The sequence below is a fragment of the Ambystoma mexicanum genome, unplaced genomic scaffold (genome assembly GCF_040938575.1).
Source record: "Ambystoma mexicanum isolate Mex_15411 unplaced genomic scaffold, UKY_AmexF1_1 Mex_scaf16, whole genome shotgun sequence".
Classification (NCBI taxonomy): domain Eukaryota; kingdom Metazoa; phylum Chordata; class Amphibia; order Caudata; family Ambystomatidae; genus Ambystoma; species Ambystoma mexicanum.
The window spans coordinates 1,991,443-2,012,440 of NW_027182391.1; the positions used below are offsets into that span (position 1 = coordinate 1,991,443).

At 43.8% G+C, this 20,998-nt stretch overlaps 1 protein-coding gene and 1 pseudogene across 2 annotated transcripts in view; one reads left to right on the forward strand and one right to left on the reverse strand.

Annotated features, from left to right (window-relative positions):
- Positions 1-13,648, forward strand: part of LOC138554394 (zinc finger protein 268-like) — a 44,849-nt gene extending 31,201 nt beyond the window's left edge. For both annotated transcript variants that reach the window (XM_069642592.1, XM_069642591.1), the window contains one exon: positions 9,994-13,648. In XM_069642592.1, the coding sequence (XP_069498693.1) occupies positions 10,390-12,003 (1,614 nt within the window). In that variant the 5' untranslated portion in view covers positions 9,994-10,389 and the 3' untranslated portion in view covers positions 12,004-13,648. The remainder of the gene's footprint in view (positions 1-9,993) is intronic.
- The window catches only part of LOC138554396 (zinc finger protein 585A-like), a 497,760-nt pseudogene that overhangs the window by 205,542 nt on the left and 271,220 nt on the right, over positions 1-20,998 (reverse strand).

Consider the following 20,998-nt stretch of genomic DNA (forward strand, 5'->3'; position numbering starts at 1 on the left):
TCTTGCTAATCACGAAAAGAGGACATGTGCGGGTGACATCCGTGACTTTTGCAAACCATCAGTAAATAGTTCTATTAATATTATGGTGTGTTTATAGAAACCGTACCAAACATAGACCCTGGTAATCTGTCCATTAATGACACTCAGTTAATGTCAGTTGAAGGGCAGCAATTGCCGGCTTCTGCAACAGCCTTGCTCCCTGAGAAAAATGTGTCATTAAGGTCTGATGGCGCATCAAAGTCAGCGTCTACACCCAGTCTGTGTTTAGAAGAAATACACAGTGCAACATCTGAAGTTCCACCTTCTCATACATCATCAGTATCTTATGAGCACGAAAATGAGGTTAGTAATAACACTGTAGAAAACCTTTTTTTAATAGCGTCATCGTCTTTACTACTTTCAGAAGACAACGGCCTTTATTGATCACCAAGCTTGATCGCCAACTCTGCATTCGATACACACGATCACTATATATATATATATAGTCCAACTATAGATGTATCGGAGTCAGAGAGACACAGTGATCCTCAAAGATCAAACAACTCTTTTCCAGTTTGCTCACAGAATGCCTTGCTGAAAATAACATTGAAAGCAATGAATAAGACTATAGTCATGCTAACTAAATTATTTGAAACACTAGATTCGAAACTAAATGAGCAATCCAAGCAGATAAATCAACTAGTGATATGGATGCGAGACATGATACAAAAAACACATTTCTCCTCAAGCGGAGAAGTCCCGAATGTACAGAACAAGGACTTTGACTCAGTGTTTATATCTCACCCACAGGACCGAATCAAAGGCCTGAAACATTTGGCAGCAGCTATAACAACTGTAACTGAAATTAGGAGAATTATCAAGGAACAAACAGTTCCTGATCGGGAAAGTGAGTTGACCCAATTGGTTGTAACCAATTGGGTCAATGATCAACATAGCAACACCCACATTTTGTCTCGATTCACCATCATTTAGCACTGAAACACACATGGTGAACATAGGACATGATGTGTCTAACGTCTCTAAAACAAATCACATTTTTATTCCAACTGCACTTTACGTGGGTCAGAAGACCTCATACAACTTGTAACTCCCAAAGTACCGAAACAACAAGGTTTAGTGCTCTCTTGCCCAGCAAAAAAATCAAAAAATCAAAAAGCATTGCCGCTGCGAGCCAGACCTAACATCAAACAGTTGATTAAATGTCTGGCCCCTCAAATTAGATCTGCTCCCAAAAAGCGAGTTGCAAAAGCCAAAACTCAAAAATCCACAGAAAAACCTAATAATGAAGGAATCTCTCAGCCCTCAAAGGTCGTAGATTATCCACCGTTAAACGACCTGATAGCCGAGATTCTCTTGCTAAAAGAGAAAATAGAACTGCTTCATCTACAAGATCACTCGAACCTTGCTTGCCTACTGTTCCAGTTGAGCAAGCAAGTTCTGTTCTCATTCCACAAAAACAAAGTGAATTATCTGTACTAGCGGACATTCAAGCACAAATTAACAGATCAATCCAGCAATATGCCCTTCTACAACACACAAGTGCTCATCCCACAGTGGTGATACAAGAAATTCCACAAGTGATTTCCCTCTCACCATATACGAGAGTCTCATCCGAGTCGGGTGGGCTGCCAAGAAGTAGATGGACATGACAAAATAACCTCTCAATTAATGTCACATAATTTAGAAGTCGCTAACATCACTGAATCAAGTAGTATGATGCTAGGGCATGCCATGGGACACTTGGGCCAAACTTCTAAAGATTCCTTGATGATACGAGGTAGCCAATCTATTAACATCATAGATACCCCTAAAACTTCTCAGTGTAGTACCCCAAAACAGCGGAGAAATGGTTCTAAATTAGATGAAGTGATTACACACTCTACAAGTAAGGTAATACAACAACCTGCAGGCAACTCCATAGATGACCAAATTGCCAAAGCGTTGGAGAATTATCTAAGCCGTAATGCTGCAATCAAACAATTCCTGATGAATACTACTCATTCTCATCCATGTAATCATGATCAGAACTTGCCATATCTACCAGTAGACTCACTTAACAACAAAGTGAGTGACGCAAACAATGGTGGTACTGTACATACTACTGGGCGGACAGTGTGCTCTACTGAATCTAACTAAGTAAAAACGAATGGGATAAATACCATCGGCTTATTATAAAATGCCATCCGGCTCCCTTCACAACCTATGTAATGAATAGGTCAAGCATATTGGCTATATGTGAGGAGGTGAGCAGTCTACAAGACATTACAACTGTTGACATCGAACAAATGGAATTTGTTACTGAGAATAACTCTTCAATTGCGAGAGTATGGTTAGTCAGAAATGCTCTCTGGCACCCCGAATAGACATTTTTGCCCTTGGGTTTGTTTTAGCACGAGATCCTATCATCATCAATTCTGAAGGCAAACACATCTTAGAAAATAAGAAGAGCTTTTTTGGCATTTGAACAGGAAAAAATGCTGTCAATTCAGGTGGTTATATTAACAATAGCCACAGAAAACCCACACTCAGGTATGGTAGAAACCAAGATCCCAATTTATAGCCAACAGTTATAACTGGGGAGGGGGGACATATCCCTGATTAGTTACTAACACGTGTGGGTTTTCCCCCTTATTAGGGGCTAGTGCTGATTTTTTAGCTGTTCATGACATAATAGTCTTACAAGAGAGGTGGCTAGTTCAAGCTCCAATATGGGAAGATCATACCATCATTTTACATGCGGCCAAGTCTTCTGCCCGTGGTCGACCCGTGGTCGACCCTCCTCTGGTATGGTAGTTGCCAGAAAGAATCATAAGAATTGGCACCTTACATTCTGGGCAGCGCATAATCTGTACTTACTCATGGGCAAGATAACTCATCCTGGTGGCGTCATTGCAATAGTAAATATGTACTGCAACCCGAAGGGGATATCGGATGATTTGTTTCTTGATCTGGACATTCTCATGAACACCATTGTAGATACCTGACATAACCAATACGATTCTGATTGGTGATCTAAATTTACAAATTTTGCCTCTTTATAATCCCAAATACAATTTGTCTTGTCTGAGGTGGAGTTTGTTGACAAAAGAAAGAGGCTTTTTAATGTGCAATGGGTCCCTACGAGGTCAGACCACGGCGGAAGTTACTTAGCGAAGAGGGCTCAGCACTTCCATAATTGACTATGCTTTTGTTGATTCCTGCACGTTCGAGGTGGCAACAAGCTTCCAAGTCCTGTCCCAAGTAGTGACCATGAAATCGTAAACCTTATTTGGAGTACAAAGCGAGGGCCTTTCGCTTCTACTCTTAGAAATTTCCATCACCCCGTGATAGTTAACAATGCTCGAACACGGCTCATGTGGAACTATCGGTCTTTAACTTCATTTCATAATAATGTAGAGAGCAGTTATCAAGGTGGGACAGAGACGCGAAGCGACTACACATCATTTTTGCATATTTATCAGACCCAATTACAAACTGAAACTTCCATGCATTACAAACCTAGACATGAATTTGGTTATCTGGTTCAGAAGAAAAGGTCCCTGTTCCATAAAGACAAGAAGCTTATTGTCCCTTCAAACTGCCATGACAAATATAGAATAATAAAATCACTCAACTGCCAATAGAGAAACTGGCTTTGTTCATATCAGATCCAATTGCAACAGTGGGAGAGTCCATGCTAAGCAACATCCTTCCGAAAAATACAGCCCAAATTTGGTCTTTAAACAACATTGCAAACAACAGTGCTCAAAAGCCGGTTCAGTTGAATGGTGTGAACGAAAATGATTGGGTGTCACACTTTACTTCTGTGTACATGTGACCAATGTGCTATAATGAGTACATCAGTCCTGAGCCTCACAACTATGAGGGATTGTTCATTTTGGAAGAAGATGTTCTTTTTTACATAAATAAACTCAACAACTCTCGGGCACCTGGCCCCGATGGCTTGAGCAATTTTATGTTTAAGCAGAACCCTACTTATTGGTCCAAAATGATGTACAATATCTTTCAACAAATCATCATAACTCGCACCATACCAACATCATGGCGATCGTCGGCGATTGTTCCAATATTCAAGAAGGGCGATCGCTCTGTTCCAGGAAACTACAGACCGATCACACTTCTTGACGCGCCTTGCAAGCTATTTTCCACGTTCATCTTGAGAGACTTTAATAAGTGGACCCTAGATTCCTGTCGGAGAAATCCTCTCCAAACAGGATTTATATCCGAACATCATCACCTAATAAAGCAACCGTTATATATGACCTTTATCGATCTGTGAGCTGCTTTTGACTCGGTCTCTAGGGAATTATTACTTCAGAAAATGGTTGCACAGGTATCTCCTTCCCACATTGCGTCTCTCGTCAAAGATCTCCACACTAGCAACATTATACAAGTGAGATGAACAGCTGATGGGAAGTTGTCTGATCCTATAATGACTCATAGAGGGCTGAAGTAAGGGTGCACCCTTGCTTCCGCCCTCTTTAATTTTTTCATCTCAAATGTGGGTCAAGCTTTTGCGAACATTCTCACAGATCCCCCTAAACTGGCAAATAAACCAGTGCCTTTTCTGATGTATGCAGATGACCTAGTCATAATATTGAAGACTCTAAAAGGTCTCCAGAGAACCTTAGAGACAGAAGCACTATATACAGAACACAATCTCTTGACAATAAACTTGGAAAAGACTAAGATTATGCTTTGCAATCCAGCTAACAAAAACAGGAAAAGGTATTTTTTCTGGAATTTGAGGCGCACTAGACTTCAGAATGTACAATATTACACTTATTTGGGCACCATCATAGTCATGCGAGGTGTTATGCAGCCATATAGGCAAACATTACAAGCCAAAGGAAGGACCTTGATACAGCAAGCACAGATTATTCAAGCCAAATATGGCAAATTCACCATTGCCCCTGCAATAACCTATTATTGTCAAAAGGTTACACCGATCCTTCTCTATGCTTCGGAATCAAAACCTATCTTGCAGGAGAGGTTTTGGAGTAACCTAGAGGGTAAATACTGGCGAAGCATTCTCCATCTACCTACATCTACGCCACTTCCTATGATTCGCAGTGAAATGGGTCTCATTTCATGTATGCGAGGTATATGTGGCAGCTTGTTGCTCTTTTTAGGAAGTGCCTTTTAGCACACAATTGATCTACTATACTGGGCATTTTGTCAGATTATGTGATTTCAGCCACCGACAAATGTATAAATAAAATGGCGTAATCTGGTAATTCAGGCCCGAGCACTAGCAGATGTCACTTTAGTGGTTCTTCTACAGAATCCAGTGCAGGTCAAAACAAAACTATTTTTCAGAGACTGGATCAACACCAGGGGAAAATGTAACAAGTACTGTGATTTTGATGTGGAGCTGTTTGCAATCAAAAAACACAGTAGCCCAGAGTTATAAGCACCATCAATAGAGCATAGAAATGATTTTCTTCATCTGAGATTCAATCTGTGGCCTACTAAAAAGTTGTTAGCCCGACGCAAAATAATAAATATCTCAGACAATGGGCCTCATTACAACTCAGGCGGTAAGGGGTTTACGGCGCCGTAAACAGCGCCGACCCTTACCGCCTGAGTACGAGGTCCCTTAGCGCCATGGCGGATTTAACACCTGCTTTTAGCAGGTGTTAAAATCCATGGCGCTAAGGGACCATGGAGTTAATTACGCCACCGTAATTAACGCCTTCCCCACTCCCATTATGCCGAATGGGGAAGGGTAAATGGGGATTGGGGACTTACCGCCCCGCCAAACCCGGAATGGGGCGGTAAGTCCGCCAACCACCATGGCGTAAACGTAGTTTACGCCATGGTGGTAAAGTCACGGCCCAGGCGGTAACTTACCGCCTGGGTCGTAATGAGGCCCAATGTTTGTTGCTTCTGTCAGCGAGTGGATCAAGAGGAAACACTAAAGCATCTTTTGACAGAGTGTGCTCTACTGATGGAACAGCGTCAGAAGGCCTTCATACAATTCACAGAGCCCTACAGAGCCATGACATCTGACATATTATGGACTATACTTCATTCAGGATTCTCTACAATAGTTAGAATAAGAGCAATTGCCTTCTTGCACAATTTAAAACTGAATGAGAGCAATGCCAGGATGATAACGGATATACAGTAGCATACTCACCAGTAAGCTCAATTCATTTTGATGCAATGGCTATTTGAACTTTAAGAGCAGGCTTTCTTTTTGCAAAAAACTTGCAAAAATGTAGAAGGCAATAATTGTATTCCTCTTTTAGAGGGACTTTTTAATTTACCTGCTGATATGTTTTCAGGATAATTTAGCCCATCAACGAGTTTTAATCAATGTATGAATTTGTTTGAATTTAAGTCACATGTATATATTTTATGTTTACTCTACTTATTTCTTTCATATTTTGTGATCAATTTCTTAACTTAAAACATTGTAAAGGTGATTTACATCAGCTATATCAATAATAAAAAAAAAAGATGGCCACCGCAATACACTTGTCTCAGGTGGTCGGACACTTTTACTTTGTATATGGCCACACAATACCCTAGTTTACGGGTCTAATTGCTGCAATATAAGCATCAAATATGGTGTGTAGCCTAAGCAGATGCTGATGCCGAACACCGTGTTTGTAGACGGCGGTGCTTAGTTGCTGCACAATTTCCCTTGCATCAAGAGGAGGTGTGTATTAAATTCACAGATCAATTTGAGGCGTATAGAAATATGTATATAGACATCTTGGGCTATAGAAAACATCCTTGTGTGTTTCAGACACGTGGAATTTAGGTCATCCCAGACAGAGAGAGGTGCTGTCTCTGGCCCTCTCATGGGTCTGAAGCAGACCTGTTCTTGGTCCAATAGTTGGTGGTTTTCTACTTGTTCCAGTGTTTGTTCGTAGGCATAGGTCTCTAGCAGTTTTTCTTGAAATTGAATGTTTTATATCAGCCTGTAGTTAGAGAGGTCTTCCACATTGCCCGTAGTATCCTCGGAGTGGTTTGATGTATGCAGAGTTCAAGGCTCGCGGTACTCTCCCTGTTGTAAGCGTTTGTTAGGTGTTATTTGTTTAGCCTTAGTGTGTAGTGTATTATTTTTTGGGTGAAAGTTATGGTTGATCTTGTTCATTTCAGAATGATGGATTGATGGAGGCTTTCGGACCCGTTCTATTAAAAGGTAATTGAATCATTTCGATAAAAAATGTAGGTGTCTTGATTTTGTGTTTTTCAAGTGGTTAGACCTGTGGAGTCGAGACAGGTTACAAGGTACCTCATCTATCTTTGTTCTGAGTTTACTTTCTATAGTGTATATCTGTTAAAACTGATGATTTAAACAAAAACCGGAGGTAATGTGGGTTTTTAGGTTATAAGAAATGTTTGCATTAATTATCTTGCATACTTATTAAAAAATACCCAACAGTAATAGATTGTATGCAATAACGTACCTAACTGAGCCAACAATTGGCCAACGGATAACGTTTTGCTTTTAACGTGTATATGAGGTCCATGTTATTTGCATGAGAATACATGAATTTGAGACCAACATTAATGAGATTTACTTCCCAGATGTCACCCCAGTTTGGTTTTTAGTTTCTCACGTAATGTTAGTGCTCGCCACTTATTGGTATACTATGATAGGTTCTGCATATACACAGTCTTAGACTGTATGCCAAAATGGCACCTCGCGTGATCCTGCACAGACTCCCACACCTTCCAACACTACCCAGGAGATGAATGTCAGAAAGGCAAGTGGACGTGGATCATCGGGACTGTAGAGGAATTTGCCTTGTTCCTGACTCATACCCCATGCAGAGGAGGAGTGCGTGTGGAAGGCAACAGCACAATGCAACACCTGCAAGGCCGAGGAGAGAACTAAGGAGCAATCCATATCTAGGCTTCCCAGAGTCCTCCCACCAACCAGTTGCTCAGGCTTCCTGAAAGGTTTAGGCCTGCCATGGTAGGTTGGTCCGTTGGGCAGCCCTCCTGGGAAAGGGAAGCATTGATGATGACAGCCTGGCACTAGAGTATAGAGAGATGGGCCTGGCTGAAGTTAGCACGAAGGGTTGGTTTGATAGACCAAGCACTGGCAGGCAAAGTCATCCACAGTATCAGGACTGGTTGATGGGATATTAATGATGCAGGGAGGCAAAAGGCCTGAGCCATCAACAGCCTTTACTCCTGCTAGAATTACATTGCCAACTTGTGTGAGAGTGTTCAGCCATAGGTTCCTGGCAGTAACGCTACCTACACTAGACACATAATACATGTAGTAAGGTAGGGCTGACAGACAGGTGGACGGTTGGTGTCTCACGCATCCTGGGGTGAATAATTATGCATACTATTCACACGTACCTACATCTTATTCCAGGACCGATGCCATATGGGTTACAACAAATGATGGCAATGAGATTCTCGCTCTTACAGATAATGAATCTGTTGGATTATGTTGCACAGATTCCCCTGGAGTAGGGTGAGTAGAATCTCCACTGTACATCAACGGGAATAATGTGTGCAATCACTAAATGATGGCAAGCAATTCTTGGATATTGACAGTGATGGGGCAACATCCCCATTGGTTACTAGGGATGCGATGAAAACAGTTCTTCGTCACAGCAGAGAGGGTACAGGGGCATTCAACCTAGGGTGCAATTACCAGAATCCACAAAAAAGGGTCTAGCTCGGGTTATGGGAGTCTGATCAGTAACCGACCCATTTACACCCACTCCTTAACAATAAAACAGAGTATGTAACCCCTCCTGAAAACTATGCAGTGGTATTTTGAACAGGGAAACAGAAGGGGGACCCATCTGGCAGATTACATTTTGTACCTGGCAATGGGGCATTTGTATAAATAATTAGGAAGGCAAATGGGGTGTTTTGGGGAGTTCAGGGAGTCTCTCATACACTTTACCTCATTGCCAGAAATGTCATTCTTTTGGTCTATGACACAAGCTTGTTCTTTCTGTCACTCCTGGGTTAGAGGGATGGGTTTGGAGTTTATCTAGGTTTAAAGTCCATGTTTGAATGTAGTGCCAGCGTGGCCTGTGCCATTCTCACTGTGGGAAGAGATTGGCACTTTTCCTTTAATTCACAATGCAGTCCTTATTTCCTTAATGGTGCTGTTGGTTATATTATTCATGTTTGGGCCAATACACATTTTCTCAAATGTAATGGAGTCATCAGTAATGACTGGTCGGACATATGGCCGATTGGAGACAAGCTGCTTCTGACTTGGCCTCATCACGAGTTGGGCTGTAGCCCTTAAATGCGGCTGTAACGGTATTACTGCCGGATTTAAGGGCTGGCCCTATCGTGAGTTGGGCGCTAAAGCAGCTGTTTTACCTCCCGCTTTTTTCTGGAGGTGAAAATCCCTGTTTTCGGCTGTATTACAGCCGGCTGTATTAGCCCGCAGTATTAGCACCAAAAAATTCCCATTCCACTCCAATGGACCCAATCGGGAATGGGGATTTACCGTTAAGGCCCAACCTGTGATCCGATGGTAATACCACCGGACCGGTCGGTGCTAGGGCTATTACAGTCGGAGGTATTACAGCCGGGAATACAGCCCAACTCGTGATGAGGCCCTTAGTGTCAAACGCCTGCCTTTATCATTTGTATATGGAATTGGGAGATTCCATGTACTCATTTCTGAACAAACAAATAAAATGATAGAACGTATATACATGTTCCTGATGATTAAACTATCCATTTAAAAGGTTTATTCATCAAGCTGTATTTTGTTTTCTAATGTTTTGGATGCTAAAATGTTCTAAATAAAAATGAATCACACTTTTCCTGCTGCATGTTACTTCTGTCCCATTAAATGCTCTCATTAGAGCACCACTACTCTAACACCTATTAGGTGCCTTTCCCCATAGATGGCACTTCAAAGTCGTATAAGTTACTCTGTGAGCTCACATCACTGCTACCGAGTAGAGTAGTCTTATTACATGTGATACCTGTTATTGTGAATGTGTTGAAACTAATAATGTGCTTCTCCTTTTATGTTAATAGGTGACTGATGCCCCAGAAATGCACCAGCAGTGATTGTTAGATTCTCTGGACTAACACAGTGAAAAGCTTCATTGTTAAAATATGCAATTTCCAAGCATCTTAGAAGAGTGCAAGTTTGGGTTCCACGTGTCTTTTCAGAGTATTGAGGAACTCAGATTGAGAAGCCTGTTGGATACATGAACATTATGACTTCCGTCCATGCAACTCCTTCCCGGTAACATCCAGTAACGAAGCTTGTTCAGTCTGTTAATCCTGGGGAGTGGGATATCTAGCACGAACGTGACGATGTGGTATGTGCAGTTAGAAAATCACTTCTCATATGTGCTCTGAATTAGGGAAACGGTTCAGTGAAAAGGGTCCGCACCTGACAAAACAAATTGGCAATAAACTTTACACATGCACAGAATGTCAGAGCAATTGCCATCTCAAGAACATACTTATTGCCCTCAGGAAGACATGAGTGAAAAACCTTATCAGTGCACTGAATTTGAGACTTGTGACCATTTGCATGATACACTTATCTGCCACCACCAAATGCATAACGGTGAGAAACCACATGTCTGCAGTGGATGCGGGAAAGGTTTTGCTCAGAAGGAAGCACTTGCTATCCACCAGAGAACACATACAGATGAGAAACCTTATGAGTGCACTGAATGTGGGAAAGGGTTTGGTACAAAGAGAAACCGTATTATGCACCAGAGAACACATACAGGCTTGAAACCTTATGAGTGCACTGAATGTGTGAAAGGGTTTGCTCAGAAGGAACAGCTTACAATCCACCAGAGAACACATACAGGTGAGAAACCTTATGAGTGCACTGAATGTGGGAAAGGTTTTGCTCTGAAGCAACGCCTTATTATCCACCAGAGAACACATACAGGTGAGAAACCCTATGGGTGCACTGAATGTGGGAAAGGGTGGGTTACAAAGAGACACCTTACTATCCACCAGAGAACACATACAGGTGTGAAACCTTATGAGTGCAGTGAATGTGGGAAAGGTTTTGCTCTGAAGCAAGACCTTATTATCCATCAGAGAACACATACAGGTGAGAAACCCTATGGGTGCAGTGAATGTGGGAAAGGATTTGTTACAAAAAGAGAGCTTACTATCCACCAGCAAACACATACAGGTGTGAAACCTTATGAGTGCAGTGAATGTGGGAAAGGTTTTGCTCTGAAGCAACGCCTTATTATCCACGAGAGAACACATACAGGTGTGAAACCATATGTGTGCAGTGAATGTGGGAAAGGTTTTGCTCTGAAGCAAACCCTTATTATCCACCAGAGAACACATACAGGTGTGAAACCTTATGGGTGCATTGAATGTGGGAAAGGTTTTGCTCTGAAGCAACACCTTATTATCCACCAGAGAACACATACAGGTGTGAAACCTTATGGGTGCATTGAATGTGGGAAAGGGTTTGCTCGGAAGGAACAGCTTATTCGCCACCAGAGAACACATACAGGTTTGAAACCTTATGAGTGCACTGAATGTGGGAAAGGGTTTGCTCAGAAGGAACAGCTTATTCGCCACCAGAGAACACATACAGGTGAGAAACCTTATGAGTGCAGTGAATGTGGGAAAGGTTTTGCTCTGAAGCAAAACCTTATTATCCACCAGGCAACACATACAGGTATGAAACCTTATGAGTGCAGTGAATGTGGGAAAGGATTTGTTACAAAAAGAGAACTTACTATCCACCAGAGAACACATACAGGTGTGAAACCTTATGAGTGCAGTGAATGTGGGAAAGGTTTTGCTCTGAAGCAACGCCTTATTATCCACCAGAGAACACATACAGGTGTGAAACCTCATGGGTGCATTGAATGTGGGAAAGGTTTTGCTCTGAAGCTACACCTTATTAACCACCAGAGAACTGTGAAACCTTATGGGTGCATTGAATGTGGGAAAGGGTTTGCTCGGAAGGAACAGCTTATTCGCCACCAGAGAACACATACAGGTTTGAAACCTTATGAGTGCACTGAATGTGGGAAAGGTTTTGCTTGAAAGCAATGGCTTATTAACCACCAGAGAACACATACAGGTATGAAACCTTATGAGTGCACTGAATGTAGGAAAGGTTTTGCTCAGAAGCAATGCCTTATTATCCACCAGGCAACACATAAAGGTAAGGAGCCTCATGGGTGCATTGAATGTGGGAAAGGGTTTGTTACAAAGGGTGAGCTTACTATCCACCAGAGAACACATAAAGATGAGAAACCACATAAGTGTAGTGAATGTGGGAAAGGGTTTGCTCAGGAGAGACATCTTATTTGCCACCAGAGAACACATACAGGGGTAACCTCATACATGCACTGAATGTGGGAACTGTTTCAGTCAAAACAGTTCCCTTATTAGGCACCAGAAAAAACATGCAGCCAGGGTCTATTTCAGTGTATTGAATGTGGGAAATACTTCAGTGAACAGGATGTTCTTATCTGCCATGAGAGAGGACATGTAGGTGGTGAAATCTCTTCTGCAATTGCACGTGCTTCAGAGAGAAGGAGATGCTTCTACAATGCTACTGAGTTTAGCATGTCTGTTGACTAATACTGTGAAGAACCTCCCTCCCTACTTATACTGGCCTCGATGTCATTTCCAGTGCAGGCGCATAGAGGCTTTGGACGGACCCGACACACCTGTGCGGCGCCACCTGGCAGCGGAAATGTTTCTGGAGAACAGCTCTGCTAGGATGTGGATATCATAGACGAGGAATCCGTGGCAGGAAGGAATCCATTAGAAATGCCTCTACTGGGAATTACATTTGTACACATCCATAAAGTACTGTTACTTTCAACATCAACACATGGGGATTAAAATACCCGACATTTTAATTATCTGAAGCCCTCCTTAATAATACAATTGGAGAAAGCTGTATCCTCACATGGCTGATTAGACTAAACTTGGCACAAGACATGTGCAAAGACCTGGAGAATGGAATCCATAAAACTGAAATCTCCAATATTACTCCAGAAGTCAGTTTCCCAGAAATGCATGCCTCACCAGAAGTGCCATCCTCGCTGAATGCTGCAGGTTTCAATTTTGTAGCATGTTCTACAGCACTACAGTTTCCTTTTCTCCACAGGATTCACATCTACTGTATTACACTATTGCCTTTCTCTATTGCAGCATTTAGGATTAGTAGATGGTTCCCTAGCCTGGGATCGGGATGTGGAGGTGCAATTGCACAAGGGAGGGTGCATGCCCACTATTAAAGCACTATCTTATAAGAAATTGGTTTGATGTGAAGAGCCCAGAGAAGATGTCAAGTGTTCCAATAAATTATGTTGATCTGTATTTTAGAAAAGTGACTTTTTGTGAATAGAGACGAAAGGGCAAATTGACTAGAAATATTAGCTGTGTTGTGAGACAATAAAATTCATGGCCATTTGGAAATGAAATGGTGCCTTTCTTTTTTAAATGAAAGAGTTGTGGGTTTAATGATATCACAGCTGATCTCTAAATTCCAAGAAGGAACAGTGGATATAAATGTTTAGAAAATAAAGCTGATCTTGGATAAACTGACATGTCTAATGTAAAGGTCTCCCACCGGGATTCATACACTGAGTGAAATGCTGATGAATTGAATATTGAGCTTCAGCCAATATGTCACTGTTTTAACATTAAAAAAACATTGTTAATAATAACGCCATTTGTGTGTTAAATTTCTTTTTTCTGGCTTCACATTTGTGTAAACTGCTTCCTGGAACAGAGGTGATCCATTTGTTTTAATTAGTGGGGTGACGACCTCTATTCCAGTTTTATGCTGGAATGAATGTTATTGTCCACTTTTAAACTTTCTTGTCAACATGTCTGTATTTCTGTGTATTTTCCTTGAGGATACACAATTCTGACCACAGCACGAGTAATGCCATATGATATGCATAGACTCCTATTTTATTGAATTCAGTCAACTTATGTTTCATGCAACATATCAGCCCATATCAATCTCAGAAAGGAAACTGGGCTGTAACACGGTTAGAGTATGACTTGTGATGATTCAGGCACGTATGAACAGTGGGTGCTTAGAAAATACAGAAGAAGATGACGCTGTAAGAACTGCCAGGTGTCGGTGCACCCTCTGCCCACCTATAAAATCACACCACTCCTTCATGGAATGACAGAAAGGGTAATAGGTGAGGTGGAAGTGACTGGTGAGAGACATCAGCACATGCTGGAACATACCAGAGCAGGGTTCAGAGGCTACCTGTGGCAGATTTACCCATTGTTCTCTGCAATCTGATTGGCAGACGGGATGTAGAAAGCTGCTGATGTAAACATCAAACTAAACTTAACCACCCGACTCATTAGCACTGCTGGAAAGAGTGGCCAAACAAAAGCTGCAAGGCAGGTAGAAAAAAGTACAAATCATATCACATTTTAAGGCTGTACATAGCAGATGTGAACTTAATAGTAAAACAGTGCCTTATTCCTGAATATCTTTGAATCTAATCATTAAGGTTTAAAATGTATAAACACACAAAGTAGAAGACCTCATTTACACCAACATATATTTCAATGTATCATGAACTTCAGGGAATGGCTAATTCACCAAATGTTTTCATTGCTCACTCTTGGTCAACCAAGTCTCTTGACTTTGCAGTGATCTTCAGGTGAGCCAAGAGACCCTCCTAGGCTTTATTTTGTATTTTCCATCTGCTGCTCGCAGCGCTCTCAGCACCGTTGTTCCCCCTCCCTCCCCGGCATCCATTTACTGGTCCCTGTTTCCCTCCTTCCTCCCAGCCCGCCCACCTCCCCTGATTGGTGTGATTGCCTGCAGTGCATCGAGCCTACCGGCCTGTTAAGCTCCTTTCTCGCCACTTTGGCGGTGATCTTAAGGTGAGCCTCAAGCCCTTCCTGGGCCTTATTTTTTGTTTTCCATCTGCTGCTCTCAGCGCTGTTGTTCCACCTCCCTCCCCGGCATCCATTTCCTGGTCCCTGTTTCCCTCCCTCCCTCCTCCCAGCCTGCCCACATCCCCTGATTAGGTGGCTGTTGGTCATCACTGACCCTCCCCCAGAACAGCCATCTGCCCGTGCAGCCCCTGCGGCTAATGGCCCCAAGGCAAAGGGCGGCCCCCATTGAGGCGGCTCCTGATAGTATCTGCAGATGTCAGCAGGGGAATCCAGTGGCCTGCCATCAACCAGCAGCGACTAAGCAAGGTAGGAGTGGCCCGGTTTTGCAATAGAGCCTGAACTCTACACTGACAATTGCATTGTGAAACATGTGCCTTTTTTCCCCTTATACAGGACTTTCAGACTTAGGTGTGTTTTCTCCGGTATTTAAAAATTGCATTGTGAAACCTAGGCCTTTTTCCCCCTTACACAGGATTCTCAGACTTAGGTGTGTTTTTTCTCCAGTATCTAAATGATATTGTGAAAGTTGTGCCATTCTGTTGTTTTGACTTCTTAGCAAAGCATTCACCTAGTAAACTTTCTTCCATAGTCTGAGTGTCTGTGATCTTGTCCAATTGCCTACTATTGTCTCATCTTTCTCTGTCTCGTCTGCTTGTGCCCCTCCCTGTGTCCTTCTCTAGTGTTCTCCCCGCCCCTACTCCCCCTCCATTCCCCCCTTCCTCTTCTCTCTTCTCACCACCTACTCTATGGTGCTCTCTCTCTCTCTCCTATCTTTTCTAACTGCTTCTCTATCGGGTATACTGCTCTTCTCACTAAATGTGGTAGGAAGAAGTTTAAAAAGGACATCCCAGACTTCAACCCAGGCCTCCCTATCACTGACACCTATACCAGTGCCTCCTATAGGCAAACCCTCACCAACATCATCTTTGTCGTTCCCTTGCCAGACCTATGGACTCTTCATATCGTCTCTGTGCTTTCTCCTCTCTCTTCTCCCAATAATGGTGGCACCAGGTGGGAGGCCCTCTTGGCCTCCTTCGACTCCTCCAAGGTCATCATAAATGTTTACATGAATGGTACTGTCGTGGTCCATGCCCTCAGGCCAATCTCCTCTTTGATAGATGCTTCCCACGCCTCATCAATTTCCTCCCTTCTCCTGTGGTCCCCTCTTTTCCCTCCACAGATTCCTTGCCTTCCCCTGTTGTCTCCTCCTTGGCTACCTTGCCCTCTCCTCCTTCCTCTTATGCCCCTCCCCTTCAGGCATCTTCTACACCTCCGCAGGGCCTACCTCTGATTTGTACCCCTCCCCGGACCTCTTTCAAGGATGGCAATCTTCTCCATATTGCCACTCTTAACTCTCGCTCAGCTGTCAAACACTCCTCTGACATCTGCTGCCTCCTGAAAGAATTTGACCTCGATGTCCTCGGTCTCACCTAGACATGGTTCACGGCCAGCTCTGTCACAAGCTTTGACAATCTCCTCCCTGACAGCTACAAGATCCTCTCCGCGCCCAGGTCCAACCGTTCCAGAGTGGGTGTAGCCCTGATCTTCCCCAAGTAGATTCCTAGCTCTGTCATTCCTAACTGAGTCCTACTACGCTTTCAATTGCCTCGTCTGCAGGCTCTCTCTCCTAGCCATTCCCTTACTGTGGCTACCATCTATAGGCCACCTGGTCAGATCTCCTCCTTCCTCTGAGTGGGCAGACCTCTCCTCTTCACTCCTGGTATCGACCACTCAAATCCTCCTTCTTAGAGACTTTAACATCCACCTGGAAGCTTCCTGTCCTTCCTCTGGACTCCTTTGCAACCTCTGTGACTCTCACTCTCTATCCTCCCCTCTGGCCCGAATCACTCTGCTGGGCCCACTCTTGATGTTCTTATCTCTACAAACCTTCCGCTCTCTATCCATCTCACCACTCCTCTCCTGAAGTGATCACTTTCTCCCTTCCTCTCAGCACACTCTCTCCACCCCTCAGGCCAAGCCAACTCCAGCACTGCCACCTACTTCTCGGTTATCCTACCCATGAAGCGTGTGTCAGTTGAGGCTTTTGCTGCCACTTTCTTCGCACTCCCAATTTAGCTTACTCACACCCTACACAGTCCTATCCATGCTCCACTCTGCTATATCTGATACTCTCGATGTTCTTGCCCCTGTCATGAGGATCCACTTGAAGTTCAAAGCCAAGTGAAATTCCTGGTACGGATCAGACCTCACCACCCTTAAATGCACGTGCAGGGTGGCTGAGAAGAAATGGTGTGCTTCCAGTTCATCCTCTGACAAACTGGCCTGCTGCCTTCTCCAAAGGCAATACCGGCTCTCTGTCCGCACCAAGAAGAGAGCCCACATCCAAGTCTGCGTCTATGCGGCATCTAACAACTTGGACAAACTCTTTAAAATCTGGGGGCTCGAATGGGAATGGGGATGTACCGGGTCCGGTTCTTTGAATGAGGAATTACCGGGTCCTCCAAGGTTGGAATGGCCCAGTAATTCCTCAGTCAAGGAACCCGGACCCGGTACCCGGTAAGGGGGTAACCATGTCGCAAATTGCAGCATGGTTACCTCCAAGGTCGTAATGACCCCCGATGTCTCCTGCTTGACCATTGGGGTGTATAAGGGATGACCATGGTGTGGTCAGGTGCCACCACCCGCTCCATGAGGCAGGGCTTGTTGGTTGTGTGGGAAGTATTTTGACCCCCACAGCCCCCAGGGAAAAGGAGTAAGAGCTTGTCACATGTGGCATAGGTTCCAGTGGCTCTTTGACAGATGAAGACACAAGCAGTGCTCATTGCTTCATTTATATGGGACGTCTGCAGGTGATTGGTAGTATTTTCTGTGCGCAGAAGACAAAACAAACAACTGTAATGCATACCAAAGCAAAGGCAAATTTGTGCTAGGCCTCATGGAGAAACATTTGAGCGAGATGACAGCTAGATATACCCCCCACCTGCAAAACATTGAGCTTTTTCTTTCCTGCCCATGTGCGAGAAGTGCTTGGAATTCAAGATTTTGGCGAGGACTTCTCTGGGCTTGGTACACACAGCAGGAGTCACCCAGAGTCAGGAATTAGAAACTACAGAGTAATAAGTTGTTAGTCTGCACAAGGACCATATATTGATGAAGCTAAATCCAATTCCAAACACAAAGGCCCTCATTACGACCCAGGCGGTAAGTTACCGCCTGGGTCGTACCCTTACCACCATGGTGTAAACTACGTTTACACCATGGTGGATGGCGGATTTACCGCCCCATTCCAAGGTGAGTGGGGCGGTAAATCCCCATTTCCCATTTTACCCTCCCCATTCCCATAATGGGAATGGGTAAAGGTGCTTTAATGGCAAAAAGCAGGCATTAAAATCACCATCCCGCAAAGGGACCTTGGAATCAGGCGTTAAGGGTCGGCGCCATAAACCCCTTAACACCTGGGTCCTAATGAGGGCCAAAGTCTTAATGGAAAATCCAAGTGTTACTATCCAAAATTGGGTTTATTGGTAATCCCCAATAAATCCACAGCCGACACGTGTTTCGACCAGTTGGTCGTCCTCAAGGCTGTTGTTAATATGACAATACAGTGTGTGTCAAATATTGCCATATTCCACATACAAATCAACACTGAATAACATAACAAGAACAAAAGAATACGCATATGAATACCACATTGGTTATTACATACCATAGGTTGGTCAAGGTCAGGAGAGATGGGAAGGTATAGGGAGGAAAACATATATACACAAAATTGAATATTACATACAAGGAGTCTTGAATTTCAACCCCATACATGAGTCCCTTCTCAATTACAGTTGTACATTGACATGTTGGACTTCATGCAGTAGCATTGCCTGAGGCCTCCGGTCTGCAAGTGTGCTATACTATGCAAATAAATAAATAACCACGGATGGATTCCCCTATCAGATGATATAGTGACCATACTTCATTCCTTGCATCATAAAGAGTGATGCCTGGTCTACCACGCATGTGATGCCAGTTCCATCTAATGTATGAAATCCTCAGCCTGTTGTGAGCTCCCTAAAGCTGTCCTGTTGGAAGTGTGATAGCACATGATCACTGGCTTGACGTGATTTCATTAGTGAAACCCCTAGTTAAACCCTGTGTTGGGTGACATGCAAAAGTGTTAGTCTATCTCAGATAGGGAATACTCACCGAGGTTGGGGAGTATAGAAATTCTGCAGAAAGAGACATATGAGGAGAGGGCAGAAGCAATATTATGAATAACTGTTTTATCTCTTAATTATCATGCTTCACTCATTCGCTAGGTGCTTGAAGAGGCAATTCAGGCTTTCTCTTAATGTGTAGTATCAAGTGAGTGGTCAGCGGTGTATGGGTTAAAGCCCAAATCCTTACCCTTAATGTGTAGTATCAACTGAGTGGTCAGCGGTGTATGGGTTAAAGCCCAAATCCTTACCCTTAATGTGTAGTATCAAGTGAGTGGTCAGCGGTGTATGGGTTAAAGCCCAAATCCTTTCCCTTAATGTGTAGTATCAAGTGAGTGGTCAGCGGTGTATGGGTTAAAGCCCAAATCCTTACCCTTAATGTGTAGTATCAAGTGAGTGGTCAGCGGTGTATGGGTTAAAGCCCAAATCCTTACCCTTAATGTGTAGTATCAAGTGAGTGGTCAGCGGTGTATGGGTTAAAGCCCAAATCCTTACCCTTAATGTGTAGTATCAAGTGAGTGGTCAGCGGTGTATGGGTTAAAGCCCAAATCCTTTCCCTTAATGTGTAGTATCAAGTGAGTGGTCAGCGGTGTATGGGTTAAAGCCCAAATCCGTACAGTAGTAACTGCAGCCAAATATTTCTCCTGAGTAGAGCCCACTTCCAGTCACTAAAGAAAACATGTGAAATTAAGCAATAATACTGTAACGCACTGGATAATACTAATCTACAGCCATCAACAAAAGTGTAAGTGATCTCAAAACCCATCTTACCTAAATCTAGCCAGTGCTCAAGCCACAGTGGTAGTGGGTACTTTCCTCCTCTTAATCCTATCTTGCTGGAGTGGCACACCTAATCCTAATAATAGCAAAATACACCTTTCATGCCGTCAACTGAATCAATCAAACCTTGGAGCCCAATCAGTTGTGCTGCAAAAACCAATCAGTGGATGGGTGGCAAAGGGGTGAACCTGGAGGGAGCTGGTAGTGACAGAGGAGGTGGGGTAAAGAGAAGGAGGTGTTAATAGGTTCAGTGGATTGGTAGGGAAGGGGTGAAACTGGAGGGAGCTGGTAGTGACAGGGGAGGTGGGATTATGAGAAGGAGGTGTTAATAGGTTCAGTGGAGAAGTGGGACAGAGGTGAACCTGGAGGGAGCAGTAAGTGACAGAGGAGGTGGGGTAAAGAGAAGGAGGTGTTAGGTTCAGTGGAGAAGTGGGACAGAGGTGAACCTGGAGGGAGCTGGTAGTGACAGAGCAGGTGGGGTAAAGAGAAGGGGGTGTTAATAGGTTCAGTGGAGAAGTGGGACAGAGGTGAACCTGAAGGGAGCTGGTAGTGACAGAGGAGGTGGGGTAAAGAGAAGGAGGTGTTAGGTTCAGTGGAGAAATGGGACAGAGGTGAACCTGAAGGGAGCTGGTAGTGACAGAGCAGGTGGGGTAAAGAGAAGGAGGTGGTAATGGGTTCAGTGGAGAAGTGGGACATAGGTGACCCTGGAAGGAGCTGGTAGTGACAGAGGAGGAGGGGTGAAGAGAAGGAGGTGTTAATAGGTTCAGTGGAGAAGTGGGACAGAGGCGAACCTAAAGGGAGCTGGTAGTGACAGAGGAGGTCGGGTAAAGAGAAGGAGGTGTTAATAGATTCAGTGGAGAAGTGGGACCGAGGTGAACCTGGAGGGAGCTGGTAGTGACAGGGGAGGAGGGGTAAAGAGAAGGAGGTGTTAATAGGTTCAGTGGAGAAGTGGGACAGAGGTGAACCTGGAGGGAGCTGGTAGTGACAGAGGAGGTGGGGTAAAGAGAAGGCAATGTTAATAGGTTCAGTGGAGAAGTGGGACATAGGTGAACCTGGAGGGAGCTGGTAGTGACAGAGGAGGTGAGGTAAAGAGAAGGAGGTGCTATTGGGTTCAGTGGAGAAGTGGGACAGAGGTGAACCTGGAGGGAGCAGATAGTGACAGAGGAGGTGGGGTAAAGAGAAGGAGGTGTTAATAGGTTCAG